The following is a 27,418-nucleotide window of genomic DNA, read 5'->3' on the forward strand; positions in this document are numbered from 1 at the left end:
GCTGTGGCTGCAGCTCTGAAAGGTGGTAAAATCCATTGTTAGTGCTCAACCACTCCGAACTTACTAAAAGGACAGCGTTTCTTCCATCCACTTGAGAGCTCGCAGCGTCCTGCGCGCAGCCTTTGATCGCCCCTTCAGTCCTGAGGGGAAGCGGCTCTTCCCCACAGCGAGGCACTTCAGGACGAGACGCTTCCCGACCCAAGGCTGCGCTGTTTTAATCTCTTCTCAGCGAGAAGCTTTGTGAAGTTGAAACTTCTGTGTCCACAGCGGATTGCCCACAAGATCGGCCACCAACCCATCGTCATGGTTCGACCCTCGGTTGGTTTTTCCCTCAGGCAGTTCCCTGAGGGAAACGCGGCTCAGAACACAGCGGCGAAGGGTTTAGTTGTGGTGTGCCGCTGCCACCGGGGTCTGGTAACGCTCCAGGCGACCCCGCCGCCTCCACCACCCGCACCTCCCGGGCTGACGGCACCGGGCCGCCCCTCGGGCTGCGGGCCGCCGCGGCGGGGAGGGCCGGGAGGGGGCCGGGCCGCAGCCGGCACTAGGCCGCGTCGCCAGGGCCGGCGCGTTGCTATGGCGCGGCCCCGCCCCGCCCCTCGCCGCTGGCGTCCCAACATGGCGGCGGGCGGCGGCGGGCCGGTGGCGGTGCTGCTGGTGCTGCTGGCGGCGGCGGCGGCGGCGCGGCTGTACCGCGCCGGGCAGGACCCGCTCACCGTGCTGACGGCCGGCTCGGTGCGCCGGGCGCTGCTCAACTCCTCGGCCGCGTGGCTGGTGCAGTTCTACAGCTCGTCCTGCGGCCACTGCATCGCCTTCGCCCCCACCTGGCGGGCTCTGGCGGGGGACGTCAAAGGTGAGGCGCCGCCGCCACCGCTCCGCATCGGGGTCGGGCCGGGGAGCGGTCCCCGCCCCGCCCGGCTCCCTGCAGCTCCGCCCGGCGGGAGGCCAGGCCGCTGCGGGCCTGACCCGCTGTCCCCGCGGCCTCCCTGGGGTCCCCGGGCCGCGAGCGTCAGTCCCCGGTGCCGGGTCCCCGTGTGGGCCGCGGCGGGGCCTTGTCGGTGGCCCGGCGCACGTGGTCACCCGTGGGGCGCTGGGCTGCAGCGGGGCCGCGGCTCGCTGTGTCAGCCCTGGGCTTCGGCGGTGCCTCGACACCCGTGGCCGTGTGTTGCGTGATGTGCAGTGCCTCAGCGCCAGTGTCACCTCTTTGGCACTTTGTTGGGGTGTTCAGCCCGGAGAAGAGAAGGGGAGACCTTAGAGCAGCTCCAGTGCCTAAAGGGGCTGCAGGAAACCTGGAGAGGGGCTTGGGACAAGGGCCTGTAGGGACAGGCCAAGGGGAATGGCTTGAACCTGCCCGAGGGGAGACTGAGCTGAGCTCTTAGGCAGAAGCTCTTCCCTGTGAGGGTGCTGAGGCGCTGGCACAGGGTGCCCAGAGAAGCTGTGGCTGCCCCATCCCTGGCAGTGCTCAAGGCCACGTTGGACACAGGGGCTTGGGGCAAGCTGCTCCAGTGGAAGGGGTCCCTGCCTGTGGCAGGGGTTGGAGCTGGAGGAGCTTCAAGGTCCCTTAACCCAAACCACTCTGGGATTCTGTGATCATGAGAGCCTGAACTGACTCGAGCTTCTGTCAAAAAAGGCCTGTGTTATGTATTGCTACAGCAGCATCATACCTTTGTGGGCGATATTTTTATAACTTTAGTGACTTCTTCAGAGATATCTGTTCTTTTTCATCTGTAGTCACAATAACTGCAAAGGATGTTACACACTTGTATTGCTATAGCCAGTTAAAGGCCTGTCTACTCTTTAATCTATTGTGTTTCTATGAAGACTTTCATTTAAAAAAGTGGGTTTTTATGTTGCGGACATTGGCACCACCAGCGAATGCACTTGGCTTCTGGTGGTGTTTGTCAGCAAAATGTTGCCATTTTAAAGTTGGAATGGGTGGATTTTAGCAGGAGGCTGAGAACAGTCACAGTTTTCATCAGTAGCTTCATCCAGAAATAAAGCCCCAAAAGGTTTTGCCTACTTAAGCTCATAACATTTATTTTTCAGCAATATTTACTCATCTACTAGCGTATTGGAGCTGTCTTTGGGGTGCAGACTCATCTACGCTAGAGAACTCCTCAGTCACTATGGTTGTATTTGCTGATGTGGTACAGCCAAGACAAATGGTGCAACTGCTTTGTCCATTAAAGGCCTGTGCTAATATACTTAATTTCTACTTCGTTTCTCATTTGCTAAATCTTGGCAATACTGTCACTGCAACCATGACAGCAGAACATAATCCCCCCGAAACACAGGAGCAGTGCTTGCTTTTGTGTAATGTACGTTTTGAGTGTGATGCTCCCTCTCAGAACAGGCTTTAAGCTCAGCGTCGTTGCTGCTGCATTCCTAATCACGCATTTAGTTTTATTGCAGTAGTGCCCAAAGCGGCCATTATTGTTAATTGTACTTCTCTATCTTAAAAGATTATTGAATTTATCCACCAAAATGCCTGTGGGCTGGAATGATGTGTTGTAATTTTCCGTGTAGCAGTAACAAACCCTTGGAAATCCCATATACAACAACCCTTGAATTATGTGCAGAAGCAATCTCTGGATTTGGTACAGCTGTCCCAAACCCAGCAACTGTTGTTTCAAATCCAGCCGTAACGATTTCATTCTAGAAACTGTTCTTTGAACATGTTTGGTGGGGAACTTCAGAAACGTGGTCGTTCAGGAAGCAGCCTGTGTGTTACAATACGGAACTCCTGAGTAGCGTGCAGGGAGAGGTTCCTTGTGATGCATCTCTTATCTCCCTGACTAGAACTTTACAGTGGAAAATAACACATGGCATTGCAGCCTCACGCTGAAGGGAGTGCACAAGGTGTATGCACAGGAAGTATCCTTCTGCTGATCTGCTGGGACTGGTGTTGGTATCATAGAATCCCTGACTGATTTGTTTTGGAAGGGACCTTAAAGCTCACCCAGCTCCAATCCCCTGCCATAGGCAGGGACACCTTCCACTAGAGCAGATTGCTCCCAGCCCCGTCCAGCCTGGCCTTGAACACTGCCAGGGATGGAGCAGCCACAGCTTCTCTGGGCAGAGGGAGCATGCTGGTGTTGTGTAGCATGTCTTCAAATGGGAGGTTTGGCCAATCTACTGCATTTCCAGGTGATCTAATGCGTCCATGTCATTCATTGCAACTTGTTTAGCATAGCTGGAACTAGTGTTGGTTGATGTAACACCCATCTACCACTTTCCCAGAGTTTGGGAGTTAGTATTTCAAAAATATCAATGTAAAATTCATGGGTATTTTACAAAGCCAGTCTTTACAGTCCCACTGTAAGCGTGCAGTCTAGGCTGGGCACTTCTGCATCCTTTAGAAAGGAAAAGCTCCTTTGGAAGCAGAAGCTAATGCTGAGCAGCACACAGCCCAGCTGGTGCTCTTTAACCCGAGCCAGGGGTTTGCATTGTTGGTTGTGGGCCATTTGCATTGGGTCCATAGTGCTTCTATTCATGCTATGGAGGAGGATCAAGACAGGTGGAAAAAGGAGGAGGAGTGGTAGAAGTTGAATGGGAGACGCCCAGAAGCCACACTTGGGTTTTTTTATTTTGCATTTTATTTGATGAAATAGACTGTTGCATCTTTTGTGCTCCTGTGAATACATGCCCATCTGCTCCAGCATGCTTGTAGTCGCTCCTGGTGCCTGCTCGGCTCTTGGCACGTTCAGCACAGCCAAAACTCTCCCATCGCTGCCCCATCCTCCTCCTCCAAAGACAAATAAAGGTCAAGCTAAATTTCAAAAGCAGCTAGGCAGGCAAGTGTCAGTCAGAGCTTGAACTTGATGAAGCTTTCGTGCTCTTTGCTATAAAAGCAAGTTTGCTTTTATTGCTTTTTAAATTTTATTGATACTTGGGAATTGTGGTGGGCCTTCAAATTCTGCCCACAGCTGGTTTGATTTAGCTTTGCTTTTAAAAGGAACTGTCTGAGGAGTCTCTGGGAGCAGTTCTTCCTTAAAGTGATTGCTGCAGCCGAACGTGGCGCAAAAAGCTCAGCTCTTAGCAAAATCAGAAGGAAAAAGCTTTAAATGAGCCGAAAGCTTTTATTGAAGTTATATAAACGTATTTATAGAAATACTTGGATTTTGGTGGTTATTGCTATGAAACATTTATAAAGAAAGCTACAGCGAGGTTCAAACTCAGCTATTTAACACTGGTTAAAACTCAGATATTTTTTGAGGTATATCTAATGAATTCCTGTACTAAAAGCTAAAGACACCTTTCAGTGCCAAACTGTGAGCCCTGGCCTGTGGGCAGTCCTGGAGGTCTCTGAGACAACTGGAAATAGTGAGTCCTTGTTAAAACAGCTGTACTAGAAGATGCATTGAATTTATGGTGGTGTAATTGACAGCTGTGTGGATGAGTAACTGTTGCATTAATTTTATTCAGTTCTTTGTATTCTGCATGCTTTATTTTATGAGCTTAGCTGATGGGAAAAGCTTAGGAATACAATCCCATGTCTTGCAAGTGTTGGGGTGGCCCCTTTTTCATCTTCTTGGATTCAGTAAAATGTCTTTGCCCCTGGAACTGCTGCGCTGTGTGTTGGGATTATTCTTATTTAGGTATAGTGAAAATACTCGTGTAGCTAAGAAAACAAGGGAGGTTTTTGTTATTTTAAAAACCAGTATTACACTCGAGGATGGAGATGAATAGCAAATGAGAATCGACCCAGGGCTTGATTTTTATGCCATTGGAATCTCAGAGTTCTGTCGTTGATTTCCATGGGAAGCAGGGTAATCCATCAGCTGGGATCCATGATCACTTCTGCTGAAAATTGAAAGATGCCTTTGTTTTCAGACTGGGAATCTGCAATTAGACTTGGTGTGCTGGATTGTGGGGAAGCAGAAAACTACGAGACGTGCAAAGAATACGGTATTCACTACTACCCAACATTCAGGGTAAGTGGTATAATATATAGCCTTAGGTAAATGATCCATGCTTTATAGGAACTAAAAGCATAACGAACGTGCCTGTGCAGTGCCTGACATGTACCTAGTTGTTCTTTAGCTGGACTTTTGTTTTACTTTTGCTGAAAAAATTAGAGTTTATAGAAGGTGAATTTGAGTTTGTCTCACTGAATGCAATAGCAGACGCGGTTACTTGACCAGTAATTCAGTCCTCGGTTTTGAATCTGAAAGATTCTTATTGAAATGAGATGCCATTTTAGGGAGTACTGGGTTATTGTAGTATATTCACTGGATAATAAGAATTTATGTAAATACTTTGCAAATTCACATTTTCGTGATTATTAATAGTGATTTTAGTTTTGGTATGTGAAAGCGAAGGTAATACATTGAAGTTAAGATCAATTATACATTTTTACACTATTTTTCTAATTGACTTCATAATTTGCTTAAACTACTTTTTAAAAGGGATTTTGTGTTTGCCAAAAGTATCTACAATTGCTTGTTTTCAGGTGTAAATGGAATCTTTAACTTCTTTGTCTTTGCCAGTCTGTATAATCATATTATTAACTGTAAGAATGAGCAGAATGTGATGGAGAAGACTGAATAGACTGTGTGTGTTATAACAGGAGAGGGAGCAAGAGATATTTCTCTGCAGAATTTGTGATTCTACTCTGATAGAAGGAACAATTTTATTTGGTTTTTATCTTCCAAGTTTTGGGTATAAATTGGAAACACCAAATCTTTTCTATTTCATTTTTTATAGCAGAAGGCAGTCAAGCTCTATTATATATCCTGTTTAGCCACTGGAGGGAGTTGAGAAGATGTGAATAGTGTTCTAAGTATGCACACAGCTGGTAGTACTGATTAATCAGTGCTGGTAATCGGTTGTGTTTGGGTTAATGTTTGCAGTAATGGATCAATACACAGTACTGCATTATGCATTAGGGGGTTTTCCTCTAAAAGTAGGCTTTATTGTGTATCAGAGTTTTGACTGGTGCATATGAGCCACTCTCAGATGGTTGAGAATCAAGTCTTTGGAACTCGGGCTAGAAGGGAAAACTGTCTTCTGAACAGATAGAAAACATTCTGTAATTAGAGCTGTGAAAGGTAAAAACTGTTGAAAACCATTTTTGTTTCTAAACTGAGATTTTTATCTGCTACAGTGAGGCGTTTTCAAAGCAATAATACTTTTTTTTTCTCCCACATAGTTCTTCAAAGCATTTACAAAGCAGTTTACTACTGGAGAAAATTACAAAGGTACGAATATCCTACGGTAAGAAGTTCCCAAAGCAGTTATTCTATGAGCCAGGAATGTGGTGCACAAGAAGCAGAAGCCTTTTGCCAGTCAGTTAGTTTAGGCAGCTAGAGATGAGCTGGACACTAAATGGCTCTTTAAGATACGATATTGCAAGCACTGTGTGTAACTGGAATGTCAGGCAGAATTTCAGACAGGCGAAACATTTGTTCAAGGACTGAGAGCTCAGATTCCTCACTTTTTTGGAATGTGGTTCCTAATTTTCACAAATGGCTTGATGGTGTTTGACAATTTCGGGGTTTTTTTCCACCACACACCACATCAGCAGAAGATCCCATTTGCTCAATCCTGACTCTGGGGCTTTTTGATCTATCAGCCACTTTCCAGGCATCCTGAATCTCACTGGGGACAACCCCTATTCAGATGTTGACTGACTGAAAACAGGCTTATCCCCTGTGTCTGACAGGATCACAGCTTGAGGTGGTTTGTCTGGGGACAAAAGTAATGTTGTCTTTTTCAATGGATTAACATTTAGAAAGCCAGAGGTCAGGAGAGAGACCACCTGCACCATTAACCCTTCATGCAGTAGACCATAGTTGTACCTGTTATTTTGGGCATTTGTGAGTGTTTCAGCTTTGAAATTAATTTCTTTTAAAGCAAAGAAGTATTCTCACTGTTTAGTTATTTCCTCACATTGTTACATGGCCTTCGAACCTCACCTGGCTGTTTGGTAAAAACGATCAAAAACCTTTGCAGGTTTTAATACATGATGAATATCCTGATTACAAATAAACCAAGCTACTGAAGTTGCCCACAGCAACAACTGTGAAAATGGGCACAGCTTCAGAATGAAGCATTATTTGAAGAGGAATCAGCAAGGCAGGCAGATGGTTAGAATTGGAAAAGTCGTGAGGTTTTATTAATTTTGGGGTGGAATGACAGCTTTTAAATCTTCTCGACATTCAACTGAAATCCTGCAAGCAAATCCTTAGTTCCTGTTCTTCAGCCAAAAAATATTCTGCTGAAGTCCAAACGTAAAACAAAAACCTGACACAGAAAAGCCGGAGGATGTATAAAAACCTGCATATGGGTCGTGTGGTCCCAGTTTGCTGAAGCACTGTATTTTTTTTGTAACCTGTTCTCAGCAGGAGCTGATCGAGAGCTGCAAACAGTGCGTCAGATGATGATTGACTTCTTACAGAACCATTCCCAAGAGCTGAGACCTCCTGCTTGTCCGCCACTAGATCCCATTCCGTAAGTTCCTTGTTTAAAATACTTCTGCCGTGTGCTTGCTGCATTAATTAAATACAATGCAGGAGGTCCTGTTAAAGTTGAAATGAGCCTTTTTCCTTATTATCAGTTCTGCTGTGAGACTGTAGAAGGAAATTGCATCAGCAACGGTGTGTATACTGCATTCTACTTGTGCTAAATAGCTTTTCTTTTCTCCAAAGGTCCAGTGATATCACTTCTCTTTTCGACAAGAGCAGCCATCATTATACTGCCATTGTGTTCGAAAGTAATAACTCCTATGTTGGACGAGAGGTAATGTGTGAATGACATAATGAATATGAATGAATGTTATCATAACACAGCTGAATTTTATGTTATTTAGCCAAACAACAACATTTTTGTTTATAGAACTGAATTAAAGGGTCGTAAAGGGCAGGTCATGCGTATTTGAGATATCACAAAGGGATTATATAGAGCTGTTGGAGGAACTTGCTTACAAGTGAATGTGAATTCAGGTTAATTTCTTCCATTCATGTTTTAATGGAAGATAACATGAAATAATTACATTGTCAGTTTCATTGTTAGCACAAGTCTTTTCTTTCAAGATTTGGAAGATCACAACAAATGTGTTGTCAGATTCCGTTGTTTTCTCACTGCTAGAGAACCGTTCCTCATACTCGTTCTTCTGGGCAGCTTTTTCTATTTCCGCTGTTTCTAATATAAATTCTCTGGTTCTCTTTCTTCACGTATAGGTTTTAGGAAGTTACATTCTAAGTTAAGTGATAGCATAAAATCATTTTCATAGCTCCGAGGCACTGAGGAAGTGGGAGTCTTTGGCTTTTTGCTTCTCCCACCCCCCCAATAAACTATTTGATTTGGCATCATTTCACCACCTAATGAGCCTGCTGTTAGCTTAGACAACTGTTACTTTTCTCTTCCTGCCAAGATCGAGGATAAGTGAAGAAAATAAATTGCATAATTATCTAGGCATAATCTGTGTAGAAACATCCCATGTCTGTGAAATGCTTCTAATTAGATTTGATGCTGAGACGGCCCAGTTGCATAAGTGGAGGAGACTGTGCTGCCAAAAGCAAGAATCACTTTGAGAAGCAGGTTGTTCCCAGACGTTCATTTTGTAGAAGCTGCTGGGTTGATAGAAATGGACATGACTGAAGAGAAGAAATGGGATGATCATAAAGTTCTTCAGCTTTTGAACACACCTTAATTTTATTACCTGCTCTTATGGAGAAAGACTTGAGTGTCATTTGATTAATAGAAAGTGTAGTCTGCTTTCAGAAGAAAAAATATTTGCTGATGTTGTGTAGCGTCTCTTACATTACAAGTTTGAAAGTGAGGGATAACGTAGCAAAGGTAATATTGACATGAAAGGGAAGAGTATAGCAGAAACTGAAACTAACAACAGGAAAAAGACAGAAGAGGCAGAGAGGGATAAAAGTAAACAAATGGCAAGTAGAAATGTCTGAAGAGGGGAAGCATGGGAGAGCTTGTGAGAATGAAACGTTTGAAATGGTGGTATAAGAGCACAAACTAATGGAAGGATGAGAGGAGTATTCTCATTTGAGCAGCAAAAGAGGGTGCCTTTAGCAGTGGGATCTTGAAGAATTTAAGAAGGGAAGAACTCAGTATTTAAGCTTTTTTAAAAGGCAAATTCTTGTTACTTGTAACTGAGTCATCATATTTGTAGGTGCAGCTTTGGCTGTAGTTGGCAAATAGTTTGAGTAGTCAAGCCCTGGCAAATCTTGCAGGCATCCTGATGTTGCCACCCTCTTCTGCCTCCTCCACCCTTTGCTGAATTTCACACCATGCAAAGAGATTTGTGCCCACTCCCAGCTGCTCTAGTGCAAAAGCCTAGCATCAGGTGTAAAGCAGTTGATGAAGACTGGTTTGAGCTGGGACGCTGGCATCTTGAGATGTGGGCACTTGTCCCTGCAGGGAGTCTCTGCTCGGAGGTTGGCAAACAAGAAGAGCTGAACAGAGAGCTGGGTGCTGTGACACCACAGACTACCCAGCTTGATCTGGCAGGGCTTGCCAGGCAAAGCCTTAACTCCCATGGAGCCTTCGGTTGTTTTCAAAGTCATAGACTTTGACATCAGAATGCCATAAAGTGGTGGGACCAGTGTTTCTTCACTACCTAAAGATTTGCCTTTAGACTCTTACATATAATGTGAAACATAAACCTGCTGGTGCCTGTGGAATATCCTCTGGGCTATTTTGAGGTTTATGAGGGCATTTCATCATTCATTCTCATCTTTTCTTCAGATGTTAGACTTCAAAGGGAAAATATCAGGGTAGACCAGGGGAAAAAAAAAAGGAAGATAGGAGTAATAATTTCCAGAGCAGAGTAAATCTTCTTTAACTGAGATTGTTAGTGTCCACAGAATACTTATAGATGTATTCCTTGGTGAACAGCTTAAAAGATGATGCACTTCACCTATTTATGTCTTGTCCTACAAGATTGCACATTCCTTGAACAATGTATAATTCATGTCATCTTTTCATTACCCAGGTTCTCTTAGACTTGATCCAGTATGAAAACATCGTTGTAAAGAGAGCATTGAATTTTGATAAGCGTTTTCTTGAGAAACTTGGCATTACCTCAGTCCCTTCATGCTACCTGATGCACCCTAATGGGTCCCATGGATTAATTAACAGGTAAGAAGTTATCTCTCAAGGAATACGGGGATGTCCACTTAAGCTGTAAAAGCAGTTTCTACAGCTTGCTTTCATACAAAGGAAATTATTCTATAACCTCCTTTTGCATCTATATAATGAAGTTTTCTCCTGACATGTAATCAATACATTGTACTGACTGAAGTTGTGTGTTACCTGTATTATTAACAAGAGACATAGTACAAATTTTACTTACACTGTTACAGCTTTAACCTATTACTGTGATGCTTCTGAAAGGAAAACACTTTGGAATAAAAGTGGGGAAAAAAAATTAAGTATCAAAGTTCTTAAAAAAGCTTGCTTCTAAGTCAAAATACTTTTCCCTTGTGAACATAGCCTGTAAGGTGAGCTGATAGGATCTTATTTTGGATAGGATTTCAAACCACTAATCCAAATGACTGTTATTACTGTATCTAAATCAAACATTATATGATTTCACTTTGTAGCAAAACATAACATGCTACACTAGGACTGTGAAACATGCAACAAAGTGAATATCTTATTTTATAAATACACTAATTTGCTTTGGATATTCACTTAGTCTGAGATGAAAAGTAATCTTTACTTTGTCCGTTTATATGCAGTTTGAAGCCTCTACGGTCTTTCTTTTCTTCGTATTTAAAGTCACTGCCAGGTGTAAGAAAAAAACTTCTTTTGCCACTTCAGCTGCCTGTTCAAGAAAACAAAGAGGAGAGTACAGAAACCAAGGTGTGGAAGGAGTTCGATAAGTAAGTGATACCTTTGATTTTCAGATCAATGCTTGGCTGTTAAAATTTGCTTGCAGTTTTTTTCTTGCCACATGGAAAGCTGTGCTCTCACTTACTATAAAATCCTCGGTCACCGATTGGAATTGTAGGAAAACTTCAGCAAGTAATCACTGTCCCTGAAAAAATAAATAGTAACAAGCTACAGCATTTCTGTAGAAAACAAGAATGCTCTGTGTGTGTAATACTGAAGCAGTGCCCACTAAAAGGTGCTTGTCAAATGCAAGTGTAATAGAAAATACTAAAGTCAGTGTGAAAGAAGTTTATCATACTAAATCCAGTAAGGTTTATAGCCCTTTTCCCCTCATTGTTTGAGAGATGAATGCAAAGGCTTTGCAGAGAGATAATCCTTCAGCATCTTTAGATAGAAAAGATGTAGGACTAAGTGCTTCAATTATGTACTTACTTTCCTTTCATAGACACTATTAATGTCATCTTCTTGCAAGGACTATTATAAAATACTTTCTACAAAACATTCTGTTATCAAAACAACTTGGTTAAATTGAGCTGCCTTCCAGCAAGACAAAATCTTGTAGATACGAATCTCCAGCCCAAGTATCTTCTAAATAGGATCCTTTGGGAGAACCTCATGCATTCCTATGGATGTCTTTTTATTTAAGAAAGTTGAAGCAGAATTTTGCTGGTTTTTAAGATTTGAGTGAGTACCTTCTTAATTAAGGAGATAAACTCATACGAGTCTGTAGTTTGAGTTGATAAGAATATAGATTATTCTGTATTTTAATATGTTCTTCCTGCATGTTATTTAGGAGTGGGGGCAGTCAGTTTCTTGAATAATAGTTGGTTTTAATTGTTTGGGTTTAGAGATAATAATGCTGCTGAACTCAGTGCTAACTCTATAACTATATGAACTTCTGTTTGTTCCGTTACAATGCTCTATGTCATACTGTCTAAAGGTTGTACTCTGAAAAGCATTAAAGGTCGGGTGCTTTACCTGATGCGTTTGTAGTTTGTAAAGTGGTTTTTGTCGGTATCTTTTTTAAAATGAAGATACTTGGTTGTGAGAAGGAACGCTTTAAAATATTTGATTTGGTTTACATGCTTTACTTATACCTGTTAGGAGGTACCTCAATCTGTCATAAGAACTGGTGTGATTAAAATTGACTGTTATAAGCAAAGAACCACCAGTAAAACTGCTGCATTTGGGAGAGGGTGTCTAGATTCAATCCTTTCCAACACTGTTTGCACTCCTGCTCTGTGTATAATCTGCTTTTGTTTAACAAAAGAAACCAGCTTCAACAAAAGTCTCCCTTTTTTTGTAGCATGTAATTTTTCTGTTTGTGGTCAGGCCTGAAGAGAAGCTGTAATTTCTTTACACTTGCTATTTCCTTACTCACAATGTCAGGGTTATAACTGCATTACAAGGTAAAGCTGGCTGGGAGGCAAAAGTTGACTCAACTGTAAAAGAAATTCTTGTGTGTGGTTGTGCTTCATTTGCCTGAGCTGTGAACAACATGACATAAAATTACACTTTTCAGAGCGTATGGTGAAACTCATTGAACTTGACATTCACCCACCGAGCGCCCGAAGTAGCCACTGTGTCTTCCAGTGCTGGTGTAGGATACACTGCAATCACCGTGGAGTGGCAAACGTGGAGGTTTTAATGACACCCACTATATATCAATTTTACCTTCATGACTGGTGAGAAAATGAGCAAAAGAAACCTGCCACTTTCTAACGTTATATATGTGTCTTTCAGAGCTAAGCTGTACATGGCTGACCTTGAATCAGGATTGCATTACCTGCTCCGGGTAGAGCTTGCTACACACAAGACACTTGAGGGAGCTGAGCTAAAGACCTTCAAGGACTTTGTTACTGTCTGTGCCAAGGTATACACTCCTAATCTTTGATTATTTGTACGAATAAAGTGACTCTAACATAAAATTTATTATGTGACATAAGTCTCTCAAGAAGTCTTTCACAATCCTTAAATATATGCTTCCGCACTAGCTTAAAAATAGTTTTGTGGGTTTCTTTAAATTCTTGAGTTATTCTGTGTTTTTCTGACACACTTAAAGGGTTGAAATGCATTTTAATTTAATCTCGGAGGGCTTGAAATTAAATAAAGCTTAAGTAGTCTGCACCATATTGAACAAACACTGTAAATATAGTCCGTTTATCAGATTTTCAGGGTAAGTAGCTATTGTAACTGGGTGGGATTAGAAACCCCTTTGTTTTTCATTCTTGACTTTTGGATTTCGTTAATGCATACTTGACAATGGTGTTTTATTTAGAGATAGTAGTAACTTCTGTCTATATTTTAATGTAATTGAGGTATTGCATTTAATTAATTGACTATTTTAAAATAATTGAGGTATTATATGTAATCGACTATTTAAAGTTGCTTACGTATTACATTTGGGGGAAGGGACAATCTATGTAACGTGACTTGAAAAAAATCGGAATAATATAACTTTATAATATCAGCCTATGTAATGACCAGTGTCTCTTCATAATTACTGAGCAGCTAACCCTTTGTTTTATTTTAAAGAAAGTGAATCAATTTGAGGGAATAATAAGGCCTATGTGAACTATTTCCAAATTTCTGGATTTATCTGAAAATCAGACAGACAGTTTCTTGCCCCCGCTGTGGCCATCAGAAATCTCTAGCTGGCCTCATTTCTTTAAGAAAGTGTGGTAGTAATCTTTCCATCATATTATCCCTAAAACATCCTCTGTGCTTCCTGATGGCTCCTGGCCAGCTGATGTCATTTGCTTCCCTGGCTATTAGTGCGTAAGTGGGAAATGCTCTCTTTAAGTGGCACACTCGTCTCCAGGCTGCCTTAACACAAGTTGGGGCTGCTGTTGTTGTGAAACACGTGCCTTGTAGTTCTCATTCATGATTCTCAGGTGGTTTCTGAATCCTTGATGAGACCGTTACGTATCTGAGATACTGTACAACTACTGTCTTTTAGATATTCTTTTAGATAGTAGTACATGATATTCTGGGAGTCCTACAGAAGTAAGTGTAATGATAGTATGCAGTTCAGAAGTCTGCTGGTTTATTAGGGACTATTTAAGGGTCTCTGAACCCAAACAATGATTAGGGCCCCTTGTGTTATATACAACAGGAAAAGGGAGTTCCTGCCCTTTTGTGTGGTATCAAGTAAGCAGTCTTTGAATTGGAGATACTATCAATAGTTGGACAGTGACTGTGGAGTCACTGGCATACGTACAGCATGTTCTGTCATAAATTGCTTTATGTATTTAATGTAGCAGGTACAGGGACTTTATTTCTCCATCTGTTAAAATACTGCTCCCTCTGGAAGGATACTTAGAGGATAGTATGCATACACTACTTAATTCTGTAGTAATTACAGCCACCATTAAAGCAAAATACAATTTCTAGTGTGAAGTGATGACATTACCACAGATTTACAGTTCCTCACGCTCATCTGCCGGGCTGTGACTACTTTAAATTGCAAGTTAAGGAAGTCACAATCTCCAGATTGCTTCGGAGATCACTATTACATGAACGGAAAATGCTCTTCTAGGTAACCACCACCTACATTTACAGATACCTGAACATAAGTTTTAGGAGAACTAATTTCTGTGATTAATCCTTCACAAGTGAGAAGGATTTCAGCACCTCTGATTCACTGAGGTCTGATGCTCCATTCTGAGCTACACACAGAACTGAATTACCTTAATCTGAATTCTGTGGAATCTGCCAAAAGTTGCTCTGTCGTTTCTGCCTGCTTTTGAGTAGCTTCATTTTACTAGTTAGCATTTTGTGCCTACAACTTGTTACGTTTTGTAAGCAGAAGTCAGTGTGAGATGGCTTTTTACTGAAAGTGGAACAAGTAATTAATTTGCTCATAACGAAAGAAAATCTGAAGCATTTTAAAGACAGGAATTAAGGCATTTACACCAAGATAAAAGTGTCCTGCTGGTAATGAGATTCGTGCTTTAAATTATGGTGTTTTCTTTCTTTCATTTTCTCAGCTGTTTCCTGGCCGTCAGTCTGTGGTGAAGTTGTTAGAGACCTTGCAGGAGTGGCTGGTGAGCCTTCCATTAGACAAAATCCCTTATGATGCTATCCTAGATCTTGTCAACAACAAAATGCGGGTAAGCTGTTCCTAGTTTCCAGCATAAAATACAGCATTAGTATAGGATAAGATTCTGTATAAATCTAAGACATCACTTACTGATGGCCCCTCAGTCATAATGGACTTATAAGAAGGTTAAAATGGAAATGAAGGGAAATCATTACCAGGAAAAAAAATCCACATGGAGGAATTTATATGAGAGAACTGACACACACAATCCTGGTTCAGTTTAATGAGGAGCAAGCAGTCACTAACATGGACACGTTCCTAATGGGAGCTTCAAATCCTGCAGTGTTCCTGATGAATGTTTTTGAGTTGCCTTTGTTGTGCGTGGTATCAGCAGGATTCTCATGGAGGTCAGAACTTAAGTGATGGGAAATTTACCCCCTGAAATGGAATTTATTCCTGAAGAGTTTCCCCAAATGCTCCTGAATTTCCTGGCACAATAAAGGCTGTGCTAGGAGTTACTTCAGTAACACAAAGCCCTGTTTATGGCCATCTTTGTACAGAAGTTAATATAAGTCTGTCTTCCTGTGAAATAGGAATTGCTATCCAAAATTTGGAGGCCTTCTGTTTGTTTAGGAAGCAGGGAGATAAGCCTCAGAAACTCAAATCTTGCACTGGATTTTAAGCATAACGACGAAGTAATGGTTTTGCTTTAAGAAGAAATAATAATGTATTCTGCATCTTAAGAATTTACACTGTAAGTCATGTAAATCTTGCTGAATAGTATGGTATATTTAATGTACCCAGGGAAACTGTAGCCCTGACAGATTTGCAGGAGTATTTGTGTGTGTTGTGTTCATACTGTGCTTAAAAACAAATTTACAAGTTAAGCTACTTAATTCTGTCAGACTAATCAGACATCCGTGATGTGCCTTTTAGTAGGTCTGGCATCAGTGACTGTATGTTGTATATCTAATATATTTGCGAGAGGCATGAGTTTTATAATGGTGCATTAGAGTGTCTCAGACTTAAGGATGGCTATAAGTTTAAAATTCATTTGCCTGAAACATGAATTCATTAGCAACAAGTGCAAAGAGTCATTTACTCTTTATCCTCGGATCACCTCAACTTCAAGGTAGGCTCAGCTGTGACTGCTGTTACATTGAGGGGCACGTTTATGTCCCAGAGCTGTCTGTCTTACTTACATCTCTCTTCCAGATTTCTGGGATATTTCTCACTAAGAAGGTTCAGTGGGTCGGGTGTCAGGGCAGCAGACCCGAGCTGCGGGGTTATACCTGTTCCCTCTGGAAGCTGTTTCACACCCTCACAGTGCAAGCTGCACTGCAGCCAAAGGCTTTGACAAATATAGGTAAGCAGCTGTTTTGTGGGACACTCGAAGGAAAATACAAATATGAAAAGGCAAAGTTGTGCTGTGCAATGGAAAGGAAACGGATTAGGGCAAATATGTTAGTAAATACTCAAATACGTTAGTGGAGGCCAGTGGCTTTCAGGTTTGCACCAGCAGAGGTCAGAGCAGAGCTTCACTGCAGCAGGAGACGTCAAGGAAAGCAGGTCAGTTTGTCCTTGCTTGGAAAGGAGGTAAATAAAGTGTGTGGCCCTGAAGGTGTGAGCAGTAAAGCAGAAAAAGGAGAGAATTTCAAAGGAAGAAGTGTTGGACTACCTGAAAAGGAAGATTGTTCAGGTTACTTGAGATTACACTGCTAATTGAATTTGAGAAGAATGAGATTGAGCCATACAGTTTAGCAGCTGTAAAAGATACACAGCCATTAGCCAATCCTTCTGTAATATTATTTCTTAAATACTGAATGTTGGGGCTGTTCGGGGTTTTTTCCAGCTGAATGTACTCAGTGACCATCAATCTCGGCAGTGATACACTCCTTTGCAAGCACTCAGTAAAATTGCTTATTTTTAGACTTGCAGCATCTTGTGAAGCAGAGTGTTTATATTTGGGTGATGATTCCTATTTAAGAAACCTGCTGGACATGTAATCTGTTTTCCTCACACGGTGGAAACGGAATTACTAATGCTAAAATATTGGCTTTCATATAGAATCATAGAACAGTTAGGGTTGGAATATGTTTTTGTTCTTGCCAGGATAGTGCTTTGTTTGGTTATTGTTCTATTTAGTTTTCATTTAAAGCTTTTTAATTGTCTTTTCCAAGGAATGTAAGAATGCCAGATGGACTGCTACTAGATCATAAAATTCAGAAATTTGCCATTTGTCAGTTACTGATTGTATGTTAAAGAAAATAATTTATTATTTCAAGTTATGGATGCCTGCACTTGCCCAGCATCACTTGTAATCACAGTGAAAATCTCTCAATTCTTAATATTGAAGCTCCTGCAGAAAAGGGATTTTTTTGGCTAGCTAATCTTGCTGTTGTTTTTTGTTTCCCTTTTGCATCCCTTTAATTTAGTACTGTGCTCTGCCTGGTGAGTTTGGGGGGGTTTGTGCTGGATGACATATTACCTCTTCAGCAGGATCATGCATAAGTTAAATTTCCCATTTTGTCCGAAGTTTTCTAATTAAATCTAAAAATGTTCTTAATATTTAATCATACAAAATTATGTCTTAAATCGCTGCCATGTTTTAATGTTTTAAGTGTGAGCTGTTGTCAGTCTGAAGTTAAAAAGACATTGTAGAACCTGAAAACTCTTTGGCACACTTAGCCATCGATTTAAATCGGGGCAGATATGCGATGATCACTTCTTATGGCGAAAGAATTGGGTCAGTCTGAGACTGTCGGATTATGTCTTGGGAGGTTTTCCTCTCCTTATTGCTTGTTTAAATCCCATCTACTAAAAAGCATGATGTACTCCCTAATCCTTCCCACCACAGGTAGGGTTTTATGGTTCTTGTCCACTTTAAAGATTAGGGTTACCCTGAATTGCAGTAGTTTGGGAGGAAAGAGAAAAGGAGGATTACACGATGATACATGGCAGATGTTAATAGAAGATTCATCTCTGGGCTGATAAAAGAAAAACAAACAAAATGAGCCATTTTGCAATTGTTTGTTTTCTTTTGAAAGCGGCTGTATTTTTCTTGATGGTTTCCTCTTCTGACAGCGTCTGGCAGGCAGAGGGAACCTGCTTAGGCTTTCTCCATAGCATGTTTCTATTGGTTTATATTTGACATGTTCTAATGTGGAACGGTGTAATTTGAACCTGCTCAGCATCAGCGAATCCAAAGGAACTCTGAACAGAACCGCTCACACCTGAGGATGTATAAAATCACTGCAGAAATCTATTCCTGAGCACGCTTAATTGTATGAAATATTGGTTTAGGTAATAGGATCTCTTAGTGTGAATAAGACGGGCTTGTGGGGTTTATAAAAAAATGATCTGGATTCTGTTTAATCTGTTGCTGATTTTCAAAGCAAAATGAATTGTCAAAGAGCATCCCATGGCACAGGAGAACAGATACAATTGAGTTTGTGTATCAGTCTGTTCCTCCACAAGCAGGTTATTTGCTAGTAGTTAATTTTGGTGTGTTTGTTACTGGCTCTTTCTAAATACACATTTTAGTGCATGGTAAAACTGTTCTGCCTGAAATTTGGTTCAACTTTCCAAAATTATTTTTCAGCCTGTCTTTTAATACTGTAATTTAATCTGCTTTTATCTCATAGCTTTTATTATACATGCCAATTCAATCACAGATATTGAATGTCTGAGTAGAGATTTTTTGCTTTTTATGATTTCTTTTTGGCTTTAAAAACTTTCTTTGCTGCCACGGTTAAGAATATAACAGCATTGTTCTAAATAAAGGTGTTTGACAATCTTCATGCATCTCTTATGTAGAAGACAGAGAAATACTCTGATATTTGAATGGGTTTTGTTGAGGATTTTTTCCCTTCCGAAAAATAATGCACGTACAGAGGGGATATGTGCTACCAACCTGTTTGTTACTCACTGCCAGAACAGAGCAGTGAGCAAAGCACTGCAACCCTTTACTGCAGAACCTATGAAACCCATGTTGTAAATTGCTCATGGTAGAGCATTCAGCTGTGTGAGTTGGTAATTTGATCAATCTGCATCATAAAACGTGTTTAGTTTGACAAGTGCATGTTCTTGGTAACATATAGTACATTCGTAAACACATTTGGGCAGAATTTACTAGGTCAATTAAGCATGAATCAGAAAATCTGTGTGACAGAGATGAAACCATTAGGATTTCAATGAGTTATATCTGGTTCTCGAGTCACTTATTGATGTAGGGGCTATCTGCTGCCACAGTAAAGGCCCAGGACAGAGTTCTTAAACCTGTGAAGACCTTAGCTTACTTCTGAATAAAATAAGGATTCTTTTGCATTATCTTCAGTGTAAAAGTGTGTTATAGAAATAAGAATGGGTTTGTATTTATTTTAGGAGGAATTCCTCAGTTACTCATGAAAATTCAGATGCTGCTAAGTAGCTGTTATGTGCATTCGTTCAGTGCCTGCCAAAAAAGTCATGGAATTAGTAACTGTAATGAGATTCTGGAATTCTGTAATGCTTCAGAGTTACGGAGTAACAAACAGGTATCACAGGCACCTTGTGAAATAGTTATCAGAGGGGTTTTGACTCTTGGTTTTTCAGTAGCAAGGTCACCATAACTTTAGTGCCTGAGCATTAAAGCAGTGAGCATAAATGCAATGGTGAATGTGCAACATAAGTATTCATTTAGTTACTTGGCAAAATAGTATAGAAAGTCTCTACTTCCACATGATTTGTGTGAAGTACAGGCAGCGTGGGCTTTGCATGGTTGAACATTTCAAAATGTGCTGTGTTAATGGGCTTCTGAAAAAGCAAGAATATCTGAGTTTCATTTAGCTAAGTTTGTCCCCCCTCAAATTATAAGATACTCCTTGAAGGGAGAGATTTCACTGTAATGAGCACTTGACCTTTAAGTCTTATTAAAATGTGTCGTTCTGCGTAACTGAACACAATTGTATAGACTGTGTTAGTATGTATGGGTATAAATAGCTACTTCACATTTTTAGTAACACTATCACTCACCTAGCATTTCTTGAACATCATGTGTTTGAATTCATTCCTTTGTAGTTGTGTCTAATATCACAGATGACCTTTCAAACCAGTATGTTTTGAAATGTACCATTCGAGATCACTTTAAACTCTACATCTTTTTGCCAAATAATTTGGTTTCTAAATGTCCCACCTCAACTACTTGGGCAATATTATGTATGTATTTTGCTGGGGAAGGGTTTTTCTTCTAAGAACTGTGTGAGGCTTTTAACCCCACTAATATCTTTGTCTTGATTTAACCCCGCTAATATCCTAGGTCTTGAAGACAACCCCCCCCAAATAGTGCTTCAGGTCATGAGGAGATACATTCAGCACTTTTTTGGATGCAAGGCTTGTGCTCAGCATTTTGAAGAAATGGCTAAAGAGTCCATGGATTCCATTAAAACCTTGGACAAGGCTGTTCTCTGGCTCTGGGAGAAACACAATGTTGTGAATAACAGGCTTGCAGGTATGGAAGACCTTGCTTAGGGAAACCCACTGAAGGTAGCTGTGCCCAAAGGACAGGGCTATGGCATCTTATACAATGTGGTTTGTATCTGAACAAAGAGATATGCAACTTAGGCTCTGTAACATGAGTTTAAAACAACAATCATTGTTGTTCCAGCCTAACATTGCTTTATTAAATAGTGACTTCAAAAGACTAACTCCACGTTTACATCAGTGTTCAAAAAAGGGTGCTTGTGTCTGGAGCAAAGCCTCAAGCATCCTAATCAGCTATAACTAAAAACCAGAATGGTAACCGTTGCATGGGTGAGAAATACACGCTTGAGACACAACTGTGTTACTAGAGGATATTGTCTCCTATGATATAGAATGAAAACCTCCATCATTCTTGGATATTGCTTCTTCTGAACTTTCACCTGTTGCTTGAGGAGAGGATTTTTCTGGAGTACAAATCAAAGCCTTTTCAAAAGGAGCAATACAGCAGCTGCTTTTTGGGGGATAAAAATAATTACATTTCTTTATGTAAGAGTTTAACTAGATGATAAAACCTGTCTTCTTTTCACTGTGGAGAGATGCTGCATAGAAAATGATGATAATTGAAGGGGAGACTTCATCGGAATAAAAGAGCCTAAGCTATTAGCAGATCAGCAACAGAATGAAGTAAAATTACTGTATGAAGCAAATCTGTTCCCCCACTAGATTGCTCTGTTTTCAGTTAGACTAAAAGTACTGTTAAAATACTGGTTGTATTTAATCCGTTCTGTTATGGGGATATCAAGTAACTAAAGCACTAAAGAAAATTGGTTTCTGTTTGCACTAAATCCCTGTCTGCTGTTATGGATCTGTATGATGTAGCATTAGTTACTATTTAAATATGCTATATTGTGTTTATATTATGGTTATGCTGAATTCCCAAGATTTATGAAGTATTAAATACTGCTGTGAGTATAAACAGTTTGTCTCCTTTCCTCCAAGGAGGAAAAAGTAAATGGTGAGGTATTAAATAAAAACATCCCTAATGTTTGTTACTACTGCCAGGTTGAACGTGGAGAAAGGTAGTCCTGTTGACTTGGAGTTGCTAAGTAGTGGAGCAATATACTTATTTAGAACATTAAGTTATTGGAAAACTCGTATAGATATTGATTTAGATGATGCAGCAGCCAGCTAAAATACCCTTTTAGTAAGAAGTAGAAACATACTGGAATAAATAATAATGTTAAATTATGCTTTTTAAGTTTGCTAAAATTTCTCTTTGGGACAGTGATAGATTTTAATCCTTAAAAGCTGCATCTGTAGTTCTGGTAATATTATATAGTTTTCCATGAGGAATGATGTTTGACTGGTCAATGAAAACACCTTGGCACAGCCTTCAAGTGTAGGTCATGCGACTGCTGTATATGGCTCTGTTGCTTGAGAGTGTGCAGGATTTATGGCATTCTTCTCTTTGGCAGGAAAACATAAAGTACAGCAAGTTTTCAGTTTGTAATTTTACCATAAGATGTTTTGTTTCTACTTTCTCTACTGAAACAAATTGATTCCTGAGTGATCTTTAAGATATCCCAAACACAGACGTGTTCTCTTACTTGTAAATATCAAAAAGACAAATACTAGAAAGCATTCTTTGAATCCTTAAACACCATCTTGCTTAAAATGCCCAGAGTTTCTTGCCTTAATAATAAAATAAGAACCTAAACTTACCAAAATAGTTTAAGTGTTAATGTACTAACAGTCAGTTAAAGAAATTAGCTTGGGCTTTTACAGGTAGAGATTTGTTCTAAAATTACCTTCATCCACATTTTAAAGTGTTATTTTTTAGAGCAGTGCAACACTAGCTACAGCATTCAGCTCTTTGCTGTCAAGATGGAAAGGTGACCAGAGCTATGAGCAACCAAAAAGTTAAAACTGGATGTAGTTCAAGGTAGCATTATATGTTTAAATGCTAAAATGCAAGGTGAAAAAATACATCTTAAATATGATAATGGCTTTTAAACTGAAAATAGTTTGCTATAGTAATAATGCAAAATAGTACTGAAAATAGTTTGCTTTAGTAATAATGCAAACTATGAAAAAGGCAGCCAGGCTGGAATGGTTCACAGTATAGAAACAGGAAAATATCTGCAAGTCTTTGGCCTTGAAACTGCTGCTGCAAACCAAGCTTCAGGATTAAAGAGCAGTGAGTGCAGAAGAGCAGTTTGTTTTGAACTGTAATTCGAGTTAACCCCTGCACGGCTCAGATGATGGCTTCATGCCTTCTAAAAACAGCAATTGTAGCATCTTGTATTTGAAAGTGGACACAACAGCTGAGAGAAGAGGAAAGTAATTGTGATTTAGTGGTTGTGTTCTGAAACAAGAATCAACATTTCAGAACATAATCGGTGTCCATAAGGAAGCTTATGAAAACACTGTCTCTGGTTTCCAGGGAGGGTTCAGCTTGCCTAGTTCATTCCCTCCTGATACTGTTATTTTCTTCTCCCAATTAGGTGCTTTGACTGAAGACCCAAAATTTCCCAAAGTTCAGTGGCCAACTCCAGACATTTGTCCTACATGTCATGAGGAAATCAAAGGATTACACAGCTGGAATGAAGCCCAAGTTCTGCAGTTCATGAAGTATCACTACAGCAGTGAAAATATTCTGTATAAATACACCGAAAGCCAGACAGACTCCAGTGAAACTGAAGCGGGGGATACAAGGGAGGGGAAGGACAAAAGCCTACAGAAGAAACCAAGTGGAAACAGAGAAAATAAGATCCAGGATAAAGAAAACGTACTAGGTTCAGAATCCAAGGTGTTAGATAAACTAATAGCAAATCATGGACCTGTCAAAGATAGTGATAAAAGCGCGATTCGATCAGCCACCCTTAAAGAGGCGAAGCAGGCCGTGTCCTTCTTGGGGATTGGATTTTCCAACATAGACATGAGCCTGTGTGTCATTCTGTACGTAGCCTCATCCTTGTTTCTGATGATAATGTACTTTTTTTTCCGGATGAGATCCAAACGGTGGAAAGTGAAGTACCATCGGTCGTCTGTGTAGAAGGTTATATCGGAAACAACCTTGTCATTGTACGTGGCTGTTCAGTACCAGATACAGCTTTAATATTTATGATCAGGGATTTTATATACAGTATTCCTTGTTTCAGAACCCTTTCTTCCCAAGTCATTTCACAATTGTTCTAGCTTAATATAGAGAGCTCGCTGTAGGAACCCTCACCGTTCAGAGGCACACAGTGCTATCGTGAAATGTCCACTGAAGGAAGCATTGCATTTGTCAGCTGAGATTGTTCCGTGACTTGCCACCTCCATCCTTTACTCATTTTCAGAGTAAACACTGCATTATGCAATCAGCTGCGCCTGCTTTAGAAGGAAATTGGATATTGTTTTGTGTGCTTCAAGTCCGGTAGTTGTTGGGTTTAGGTCTTTTTAATTTATCCCGAGGTGATTTTGCCTCCCAGAGTACTGAGCGGTGATGCTGTTACTTTGGCTGCTTCATTTGGAGAAGCCCAGATTCAGATATTTTTTTTTCAGGAAGCAAGTTCTCTTCTGATTAAATCAATTCCAAACCCTCTGATGTGACGTTCTGAAATATTATTTATATGGCGTGTTTGAAGGGGAAGGCACTACGTGTCCAAATAAGTCTTCCATTCTCTTGTGCATTCCAGCCAAGGCTGTGTCTGTCTCTGCTAGGATGAGAGTTTTAGGGCAGGTTGTATCTCAATAAGCAGCCAGATTCTGATTGCTAATGCTGTCATCCAGTTTAATGGAGTTTAAACGAAGGCAAAGACAGACTTGGACCCGGTGCTTCACTTCCTCCTCTATCAGAGGAGCATTGGATAACTCACCTCACTCATTTATGAACCAGAAAAGTAGCTGAGCAATTGTTGTGCTATGCAGATGGAAGCCAGTTCTGCTGAACTCTAGAAGAGGGAAACAGGTTTTAGTGAAGGACACAGATTTGCATCAGCAGGAACAAATTTGGAGATTGGGAAACACTGAGTTTCTTGTGATATGGGATAACTCCAGTACAGCGAGGTAATTTTCTTCTTGTAAGGCAGTGCAAACACTTCAGTTCTGAGCTCTCAGCATCACCTGCTCCCTATAATGTGGTCTGTGCAGGACTTGGAAGAACAGCCCATTTCTCTTGCTCTTCTGCTGGAGCACTGCTCTGTTTTCATCACGAAGGGTTTTACTCATTCCAAGAGCTGCTCCATTCTGGGATGGGGCAGCAGTTGGGAATATGGCAGTTGCCTTTACAGGGGTTAGAGAAGCCATGAACATAGTTATAAAATTACCATTCAGAATAGGAGTTCCTTTCTGATCCTGGCTGGGGGATAATTCACGTCCTGGATAGTGAAGTTTATAATCCTATCCTATGTAATTGAGCATGCTGGAGTTATCCATTACCTAATCTTTAGTTAATCCTAATAGGTTTTGGCCTCGATGTTTTCTTGTGGCAGGGAGTTCTACAGATTAATTATGTTATATAAAAAGGCTTTTCCTTTCAATTCTATATTTGCAACTTTTAATTAAATTGAATGTTTGCTGGCTCCCCTGTTACACAGGAAGGAATGAATAGTCCTTGGCCACTTTGTTGTATTTATACTGTTAGTGTGTCCTCCTCAGATTTCCGTCATAAGCCTTAGTGTAGAAAGTTTAAAGCCTGTCCAGAATAGCCTAAAAGCACAAAAGCCCAACAGGGAGATTTTCTCATGATCGAATCTTGTTTGTTCACTGAATGTTTCTGCAGCTTCCAATTGGCATAACAAAAGTGAGCTTCAAAGATTTACTGTCCCTTGTTCCTCAAGTTTCTCAGAGTAACACATAGACAAAGAAATAACCTTCTGTGGTTATTGAACACGTGTGTCAGAGGGAAAAAGCATCTCCTTCACATGGTGCTGTTGGTCTGACGTACATGGTGAGGTGCCAGGTCAGTGCTGTTCTTAACCCATCTTCACTGTTCATTGTGTGCACCCGATGGCTCTTGCTGCTATGGGAGAAACCTGACTCCATGCTCTCTCCACAAGGCTGGAGGCCAGTTCCTGCCTCTGAGAGCTGCAGGAGCACCTCTGAGAGCTGCTGCTGCTGTGGTTGGATGTGACACTGTTTACTGAATCAGTGACACTGATTTAATATCAAAATGTGTCTGTGCTTTGTAAGGACACTTGTTCCAGAGTCCTGTCACAAGGAGCGACTGTGGGTCTCTTTAGGAATTTATAATACCTATAATTACAGCACCTGGGCTTGGATATTAAAACAGTTTGTAGGTAACTAGGCAGAGGATGAAGCGATGTTGCTCAGTGCCACTTAACTTTGTGCTGGAATCCAGAGAGAAGGCCCAGGAGGAGGCTCATTAAGAGGAAAGCCCGGAGTTTCCAAATGGAGTCTTGGAAATCAGGCAGCTTTGAAGTGATCTGCTCTGGGGAGACGCTGGTGTCAGCGGCAAGCGAGGACATTCAGCTTCTCAAACGCCAGCACAGCAAAAACCCCAAACCACAGCACAGCCAGTATTGGATGTGGAGAGCTGCTCCATTTCTGTGGGGGTGCTGAATTCCCTGCTCTCAGTGTTCGTGCATGTTTTGAAGTTGAAATCAGTCATTGCTGCTGTGAGTTGGAGCTCCAGCAAACCTATGAGTGTGTTGGCTTTGATTTGTTCTGCTGCTTTTCACCTGTATACAAGCACAAAAGGTTTGCAGTGATCTTTTGCCATGTAAACAGCAGCAACTGTGGGTTTGGAATAAGGTGGGGTCTTTCTTACTCCACACCATTACTTTTGATTTTGCGGTGACCCTGCTGGAAATACGACAAAATGAACCAATGCTCAACCTGTCAGTGGTCTGGGTTTGTTTCCTAAGAATGAAAAAGTATGGAATTAGGGTGTTAATATCCATATCGATACTCTTAACTGTATAGCCAGTGAAGCAGCCAAGGTATTCACCTCACTGCTGGTAGTGACCTCATCTGGAAATGTCTTCTCGGTTTTCATTCTGGTTGTGCGAGTCTTGGTTTGCTTGTTCTGATTTTCTGTCTTGTGGATGTTGTGGCTGCCCCATCCCTGGCAGTGCTCAAGGCCAGGTTGGACACAGGGGCTTGGAGCAAGCTGCTCCAGTGGAAGGGGTCCCTGCCCGTGGCAGGGGTTGGAGCTGGAGGAGCTTTAAGGTCCCTTAACGCAAACCACTCTGGGATTCTGTGATCTTTATAATGACAAATGACATCCTTGTACACTGACTGTAAAGATCTACTGTGTCTGCTGGGGGATGTGTGATGCTGCTTCGCTGTGGGGAGTTACTGGTGGGTGCATTACAAGAAAATGTTTCCTTTGAAAATTCACCTCACGCGTGCTCAGTCCTGGAGGCTGGATTTGGGAATTGGCTTCTTCCACAGGAGTTTCCGCAGTCCCACTTCCCTGTGGGGGTCCTACCACGCAGGTGGCAGGTGCTTCCAAGGAGGATTTCTTTGCGCATGGAGCCGCCTTTGCTCTTCACATGTTGTTAAAGAGGAAGTACTAAACCTGCCTGGAAAATGGAAGGAGGCCTCTGGAATGTGCCAGGGAAGAGAGAAAAGCTGCGAGTGCTGAAGGAACCTGCTGGAGTTGTTCCTGAGAACTCCCAATTTTCAGCCATTCCTGCTCAGATCTGGCTGGGAGCGACCACCTCACCAAACGGTCCCGGGTGCGTTGTCCAGGGCTGTGCTGCCTCCGCGCTGTTGGAAACAGTGACTGTGCCATTAGAGTGGCTTCAGTGTTTTATTTATTGGAATTCAGTAACCGGACGTTTCCGCGTCCGTTCTGGGTTGGTTCGTTGGTTTTTGCTCAGTCTCATACCTCTGGAGGAAGGAAGTGACCGTTTTGTACTGACCTGTAAACTAATGTGCTTGTTGGAAATAAATCGCAACCATTTGGCACGTTTTGGCTCTTTACCTGTGTCCTCAGGTTCTGTACTGCAGGGAGAGCTGGTGCGCACCTCCCTTCCCAGCGGTAGCGGTCGTGTCATTTGGAAAAGCACCAGGAATGGGTGAACTTGAATTCCATTCCTTTCACTGTTACCC

General features: G+C 41.4%; 1 protein-coding gene across 1 annotated transcript; it reads left to right on the plus strand.

Moving 5' to 3' along the window:
- Window positions 1-610: 610 nt before the first annotated feature.
- QSOX2 (quiescin sulfhydryl oxidase 2) lies at window positions 611-27,274 on the plus strand. The gene is made up of 12 exons (XM_065695254.1): window positions 611-850; window positions 4,831-4,931; window positions 6,149-6,197; window positions 7,344-7,449; window positions 7,647-7,737; window positions 9,953-10,098; window positions 10,701-10,844; window positions 12,598-12,727; window positions 14,844-14,966; window positions 16,112-16,262; window positions 20,193-20,384; window positions 22,861-27,274. Exons 1-12 carry the CDS (start codon window positions 616-618, stop codon window positions 23,409-23,411), a joined length of 2,019 nt encoding a protein of 672 aa, XP_065551326.1. The 5' UTR covers window positions 611-615; the 3' UTR covers window positions 23,412-27,274.
- The last annotated feature ends 144 nt before the right edge of the window (window positions 27,275-27,418 follow it).

This window comes from Lathamus discolor, chromosome 15 (assembly GCF_037157495.1).
Source record: "Lathamus discolor isolate bLatDis1 chromosome 15, bLatDis1.hap1, whole genome shotgun sequence".
In the NCBI taxonomy this organism is placed as follows: Eukaryota; Metazoa; Chordata; class Aves; order Psittaciformes; family Psittacidae; genus Lathamus; species Lathamus discolor.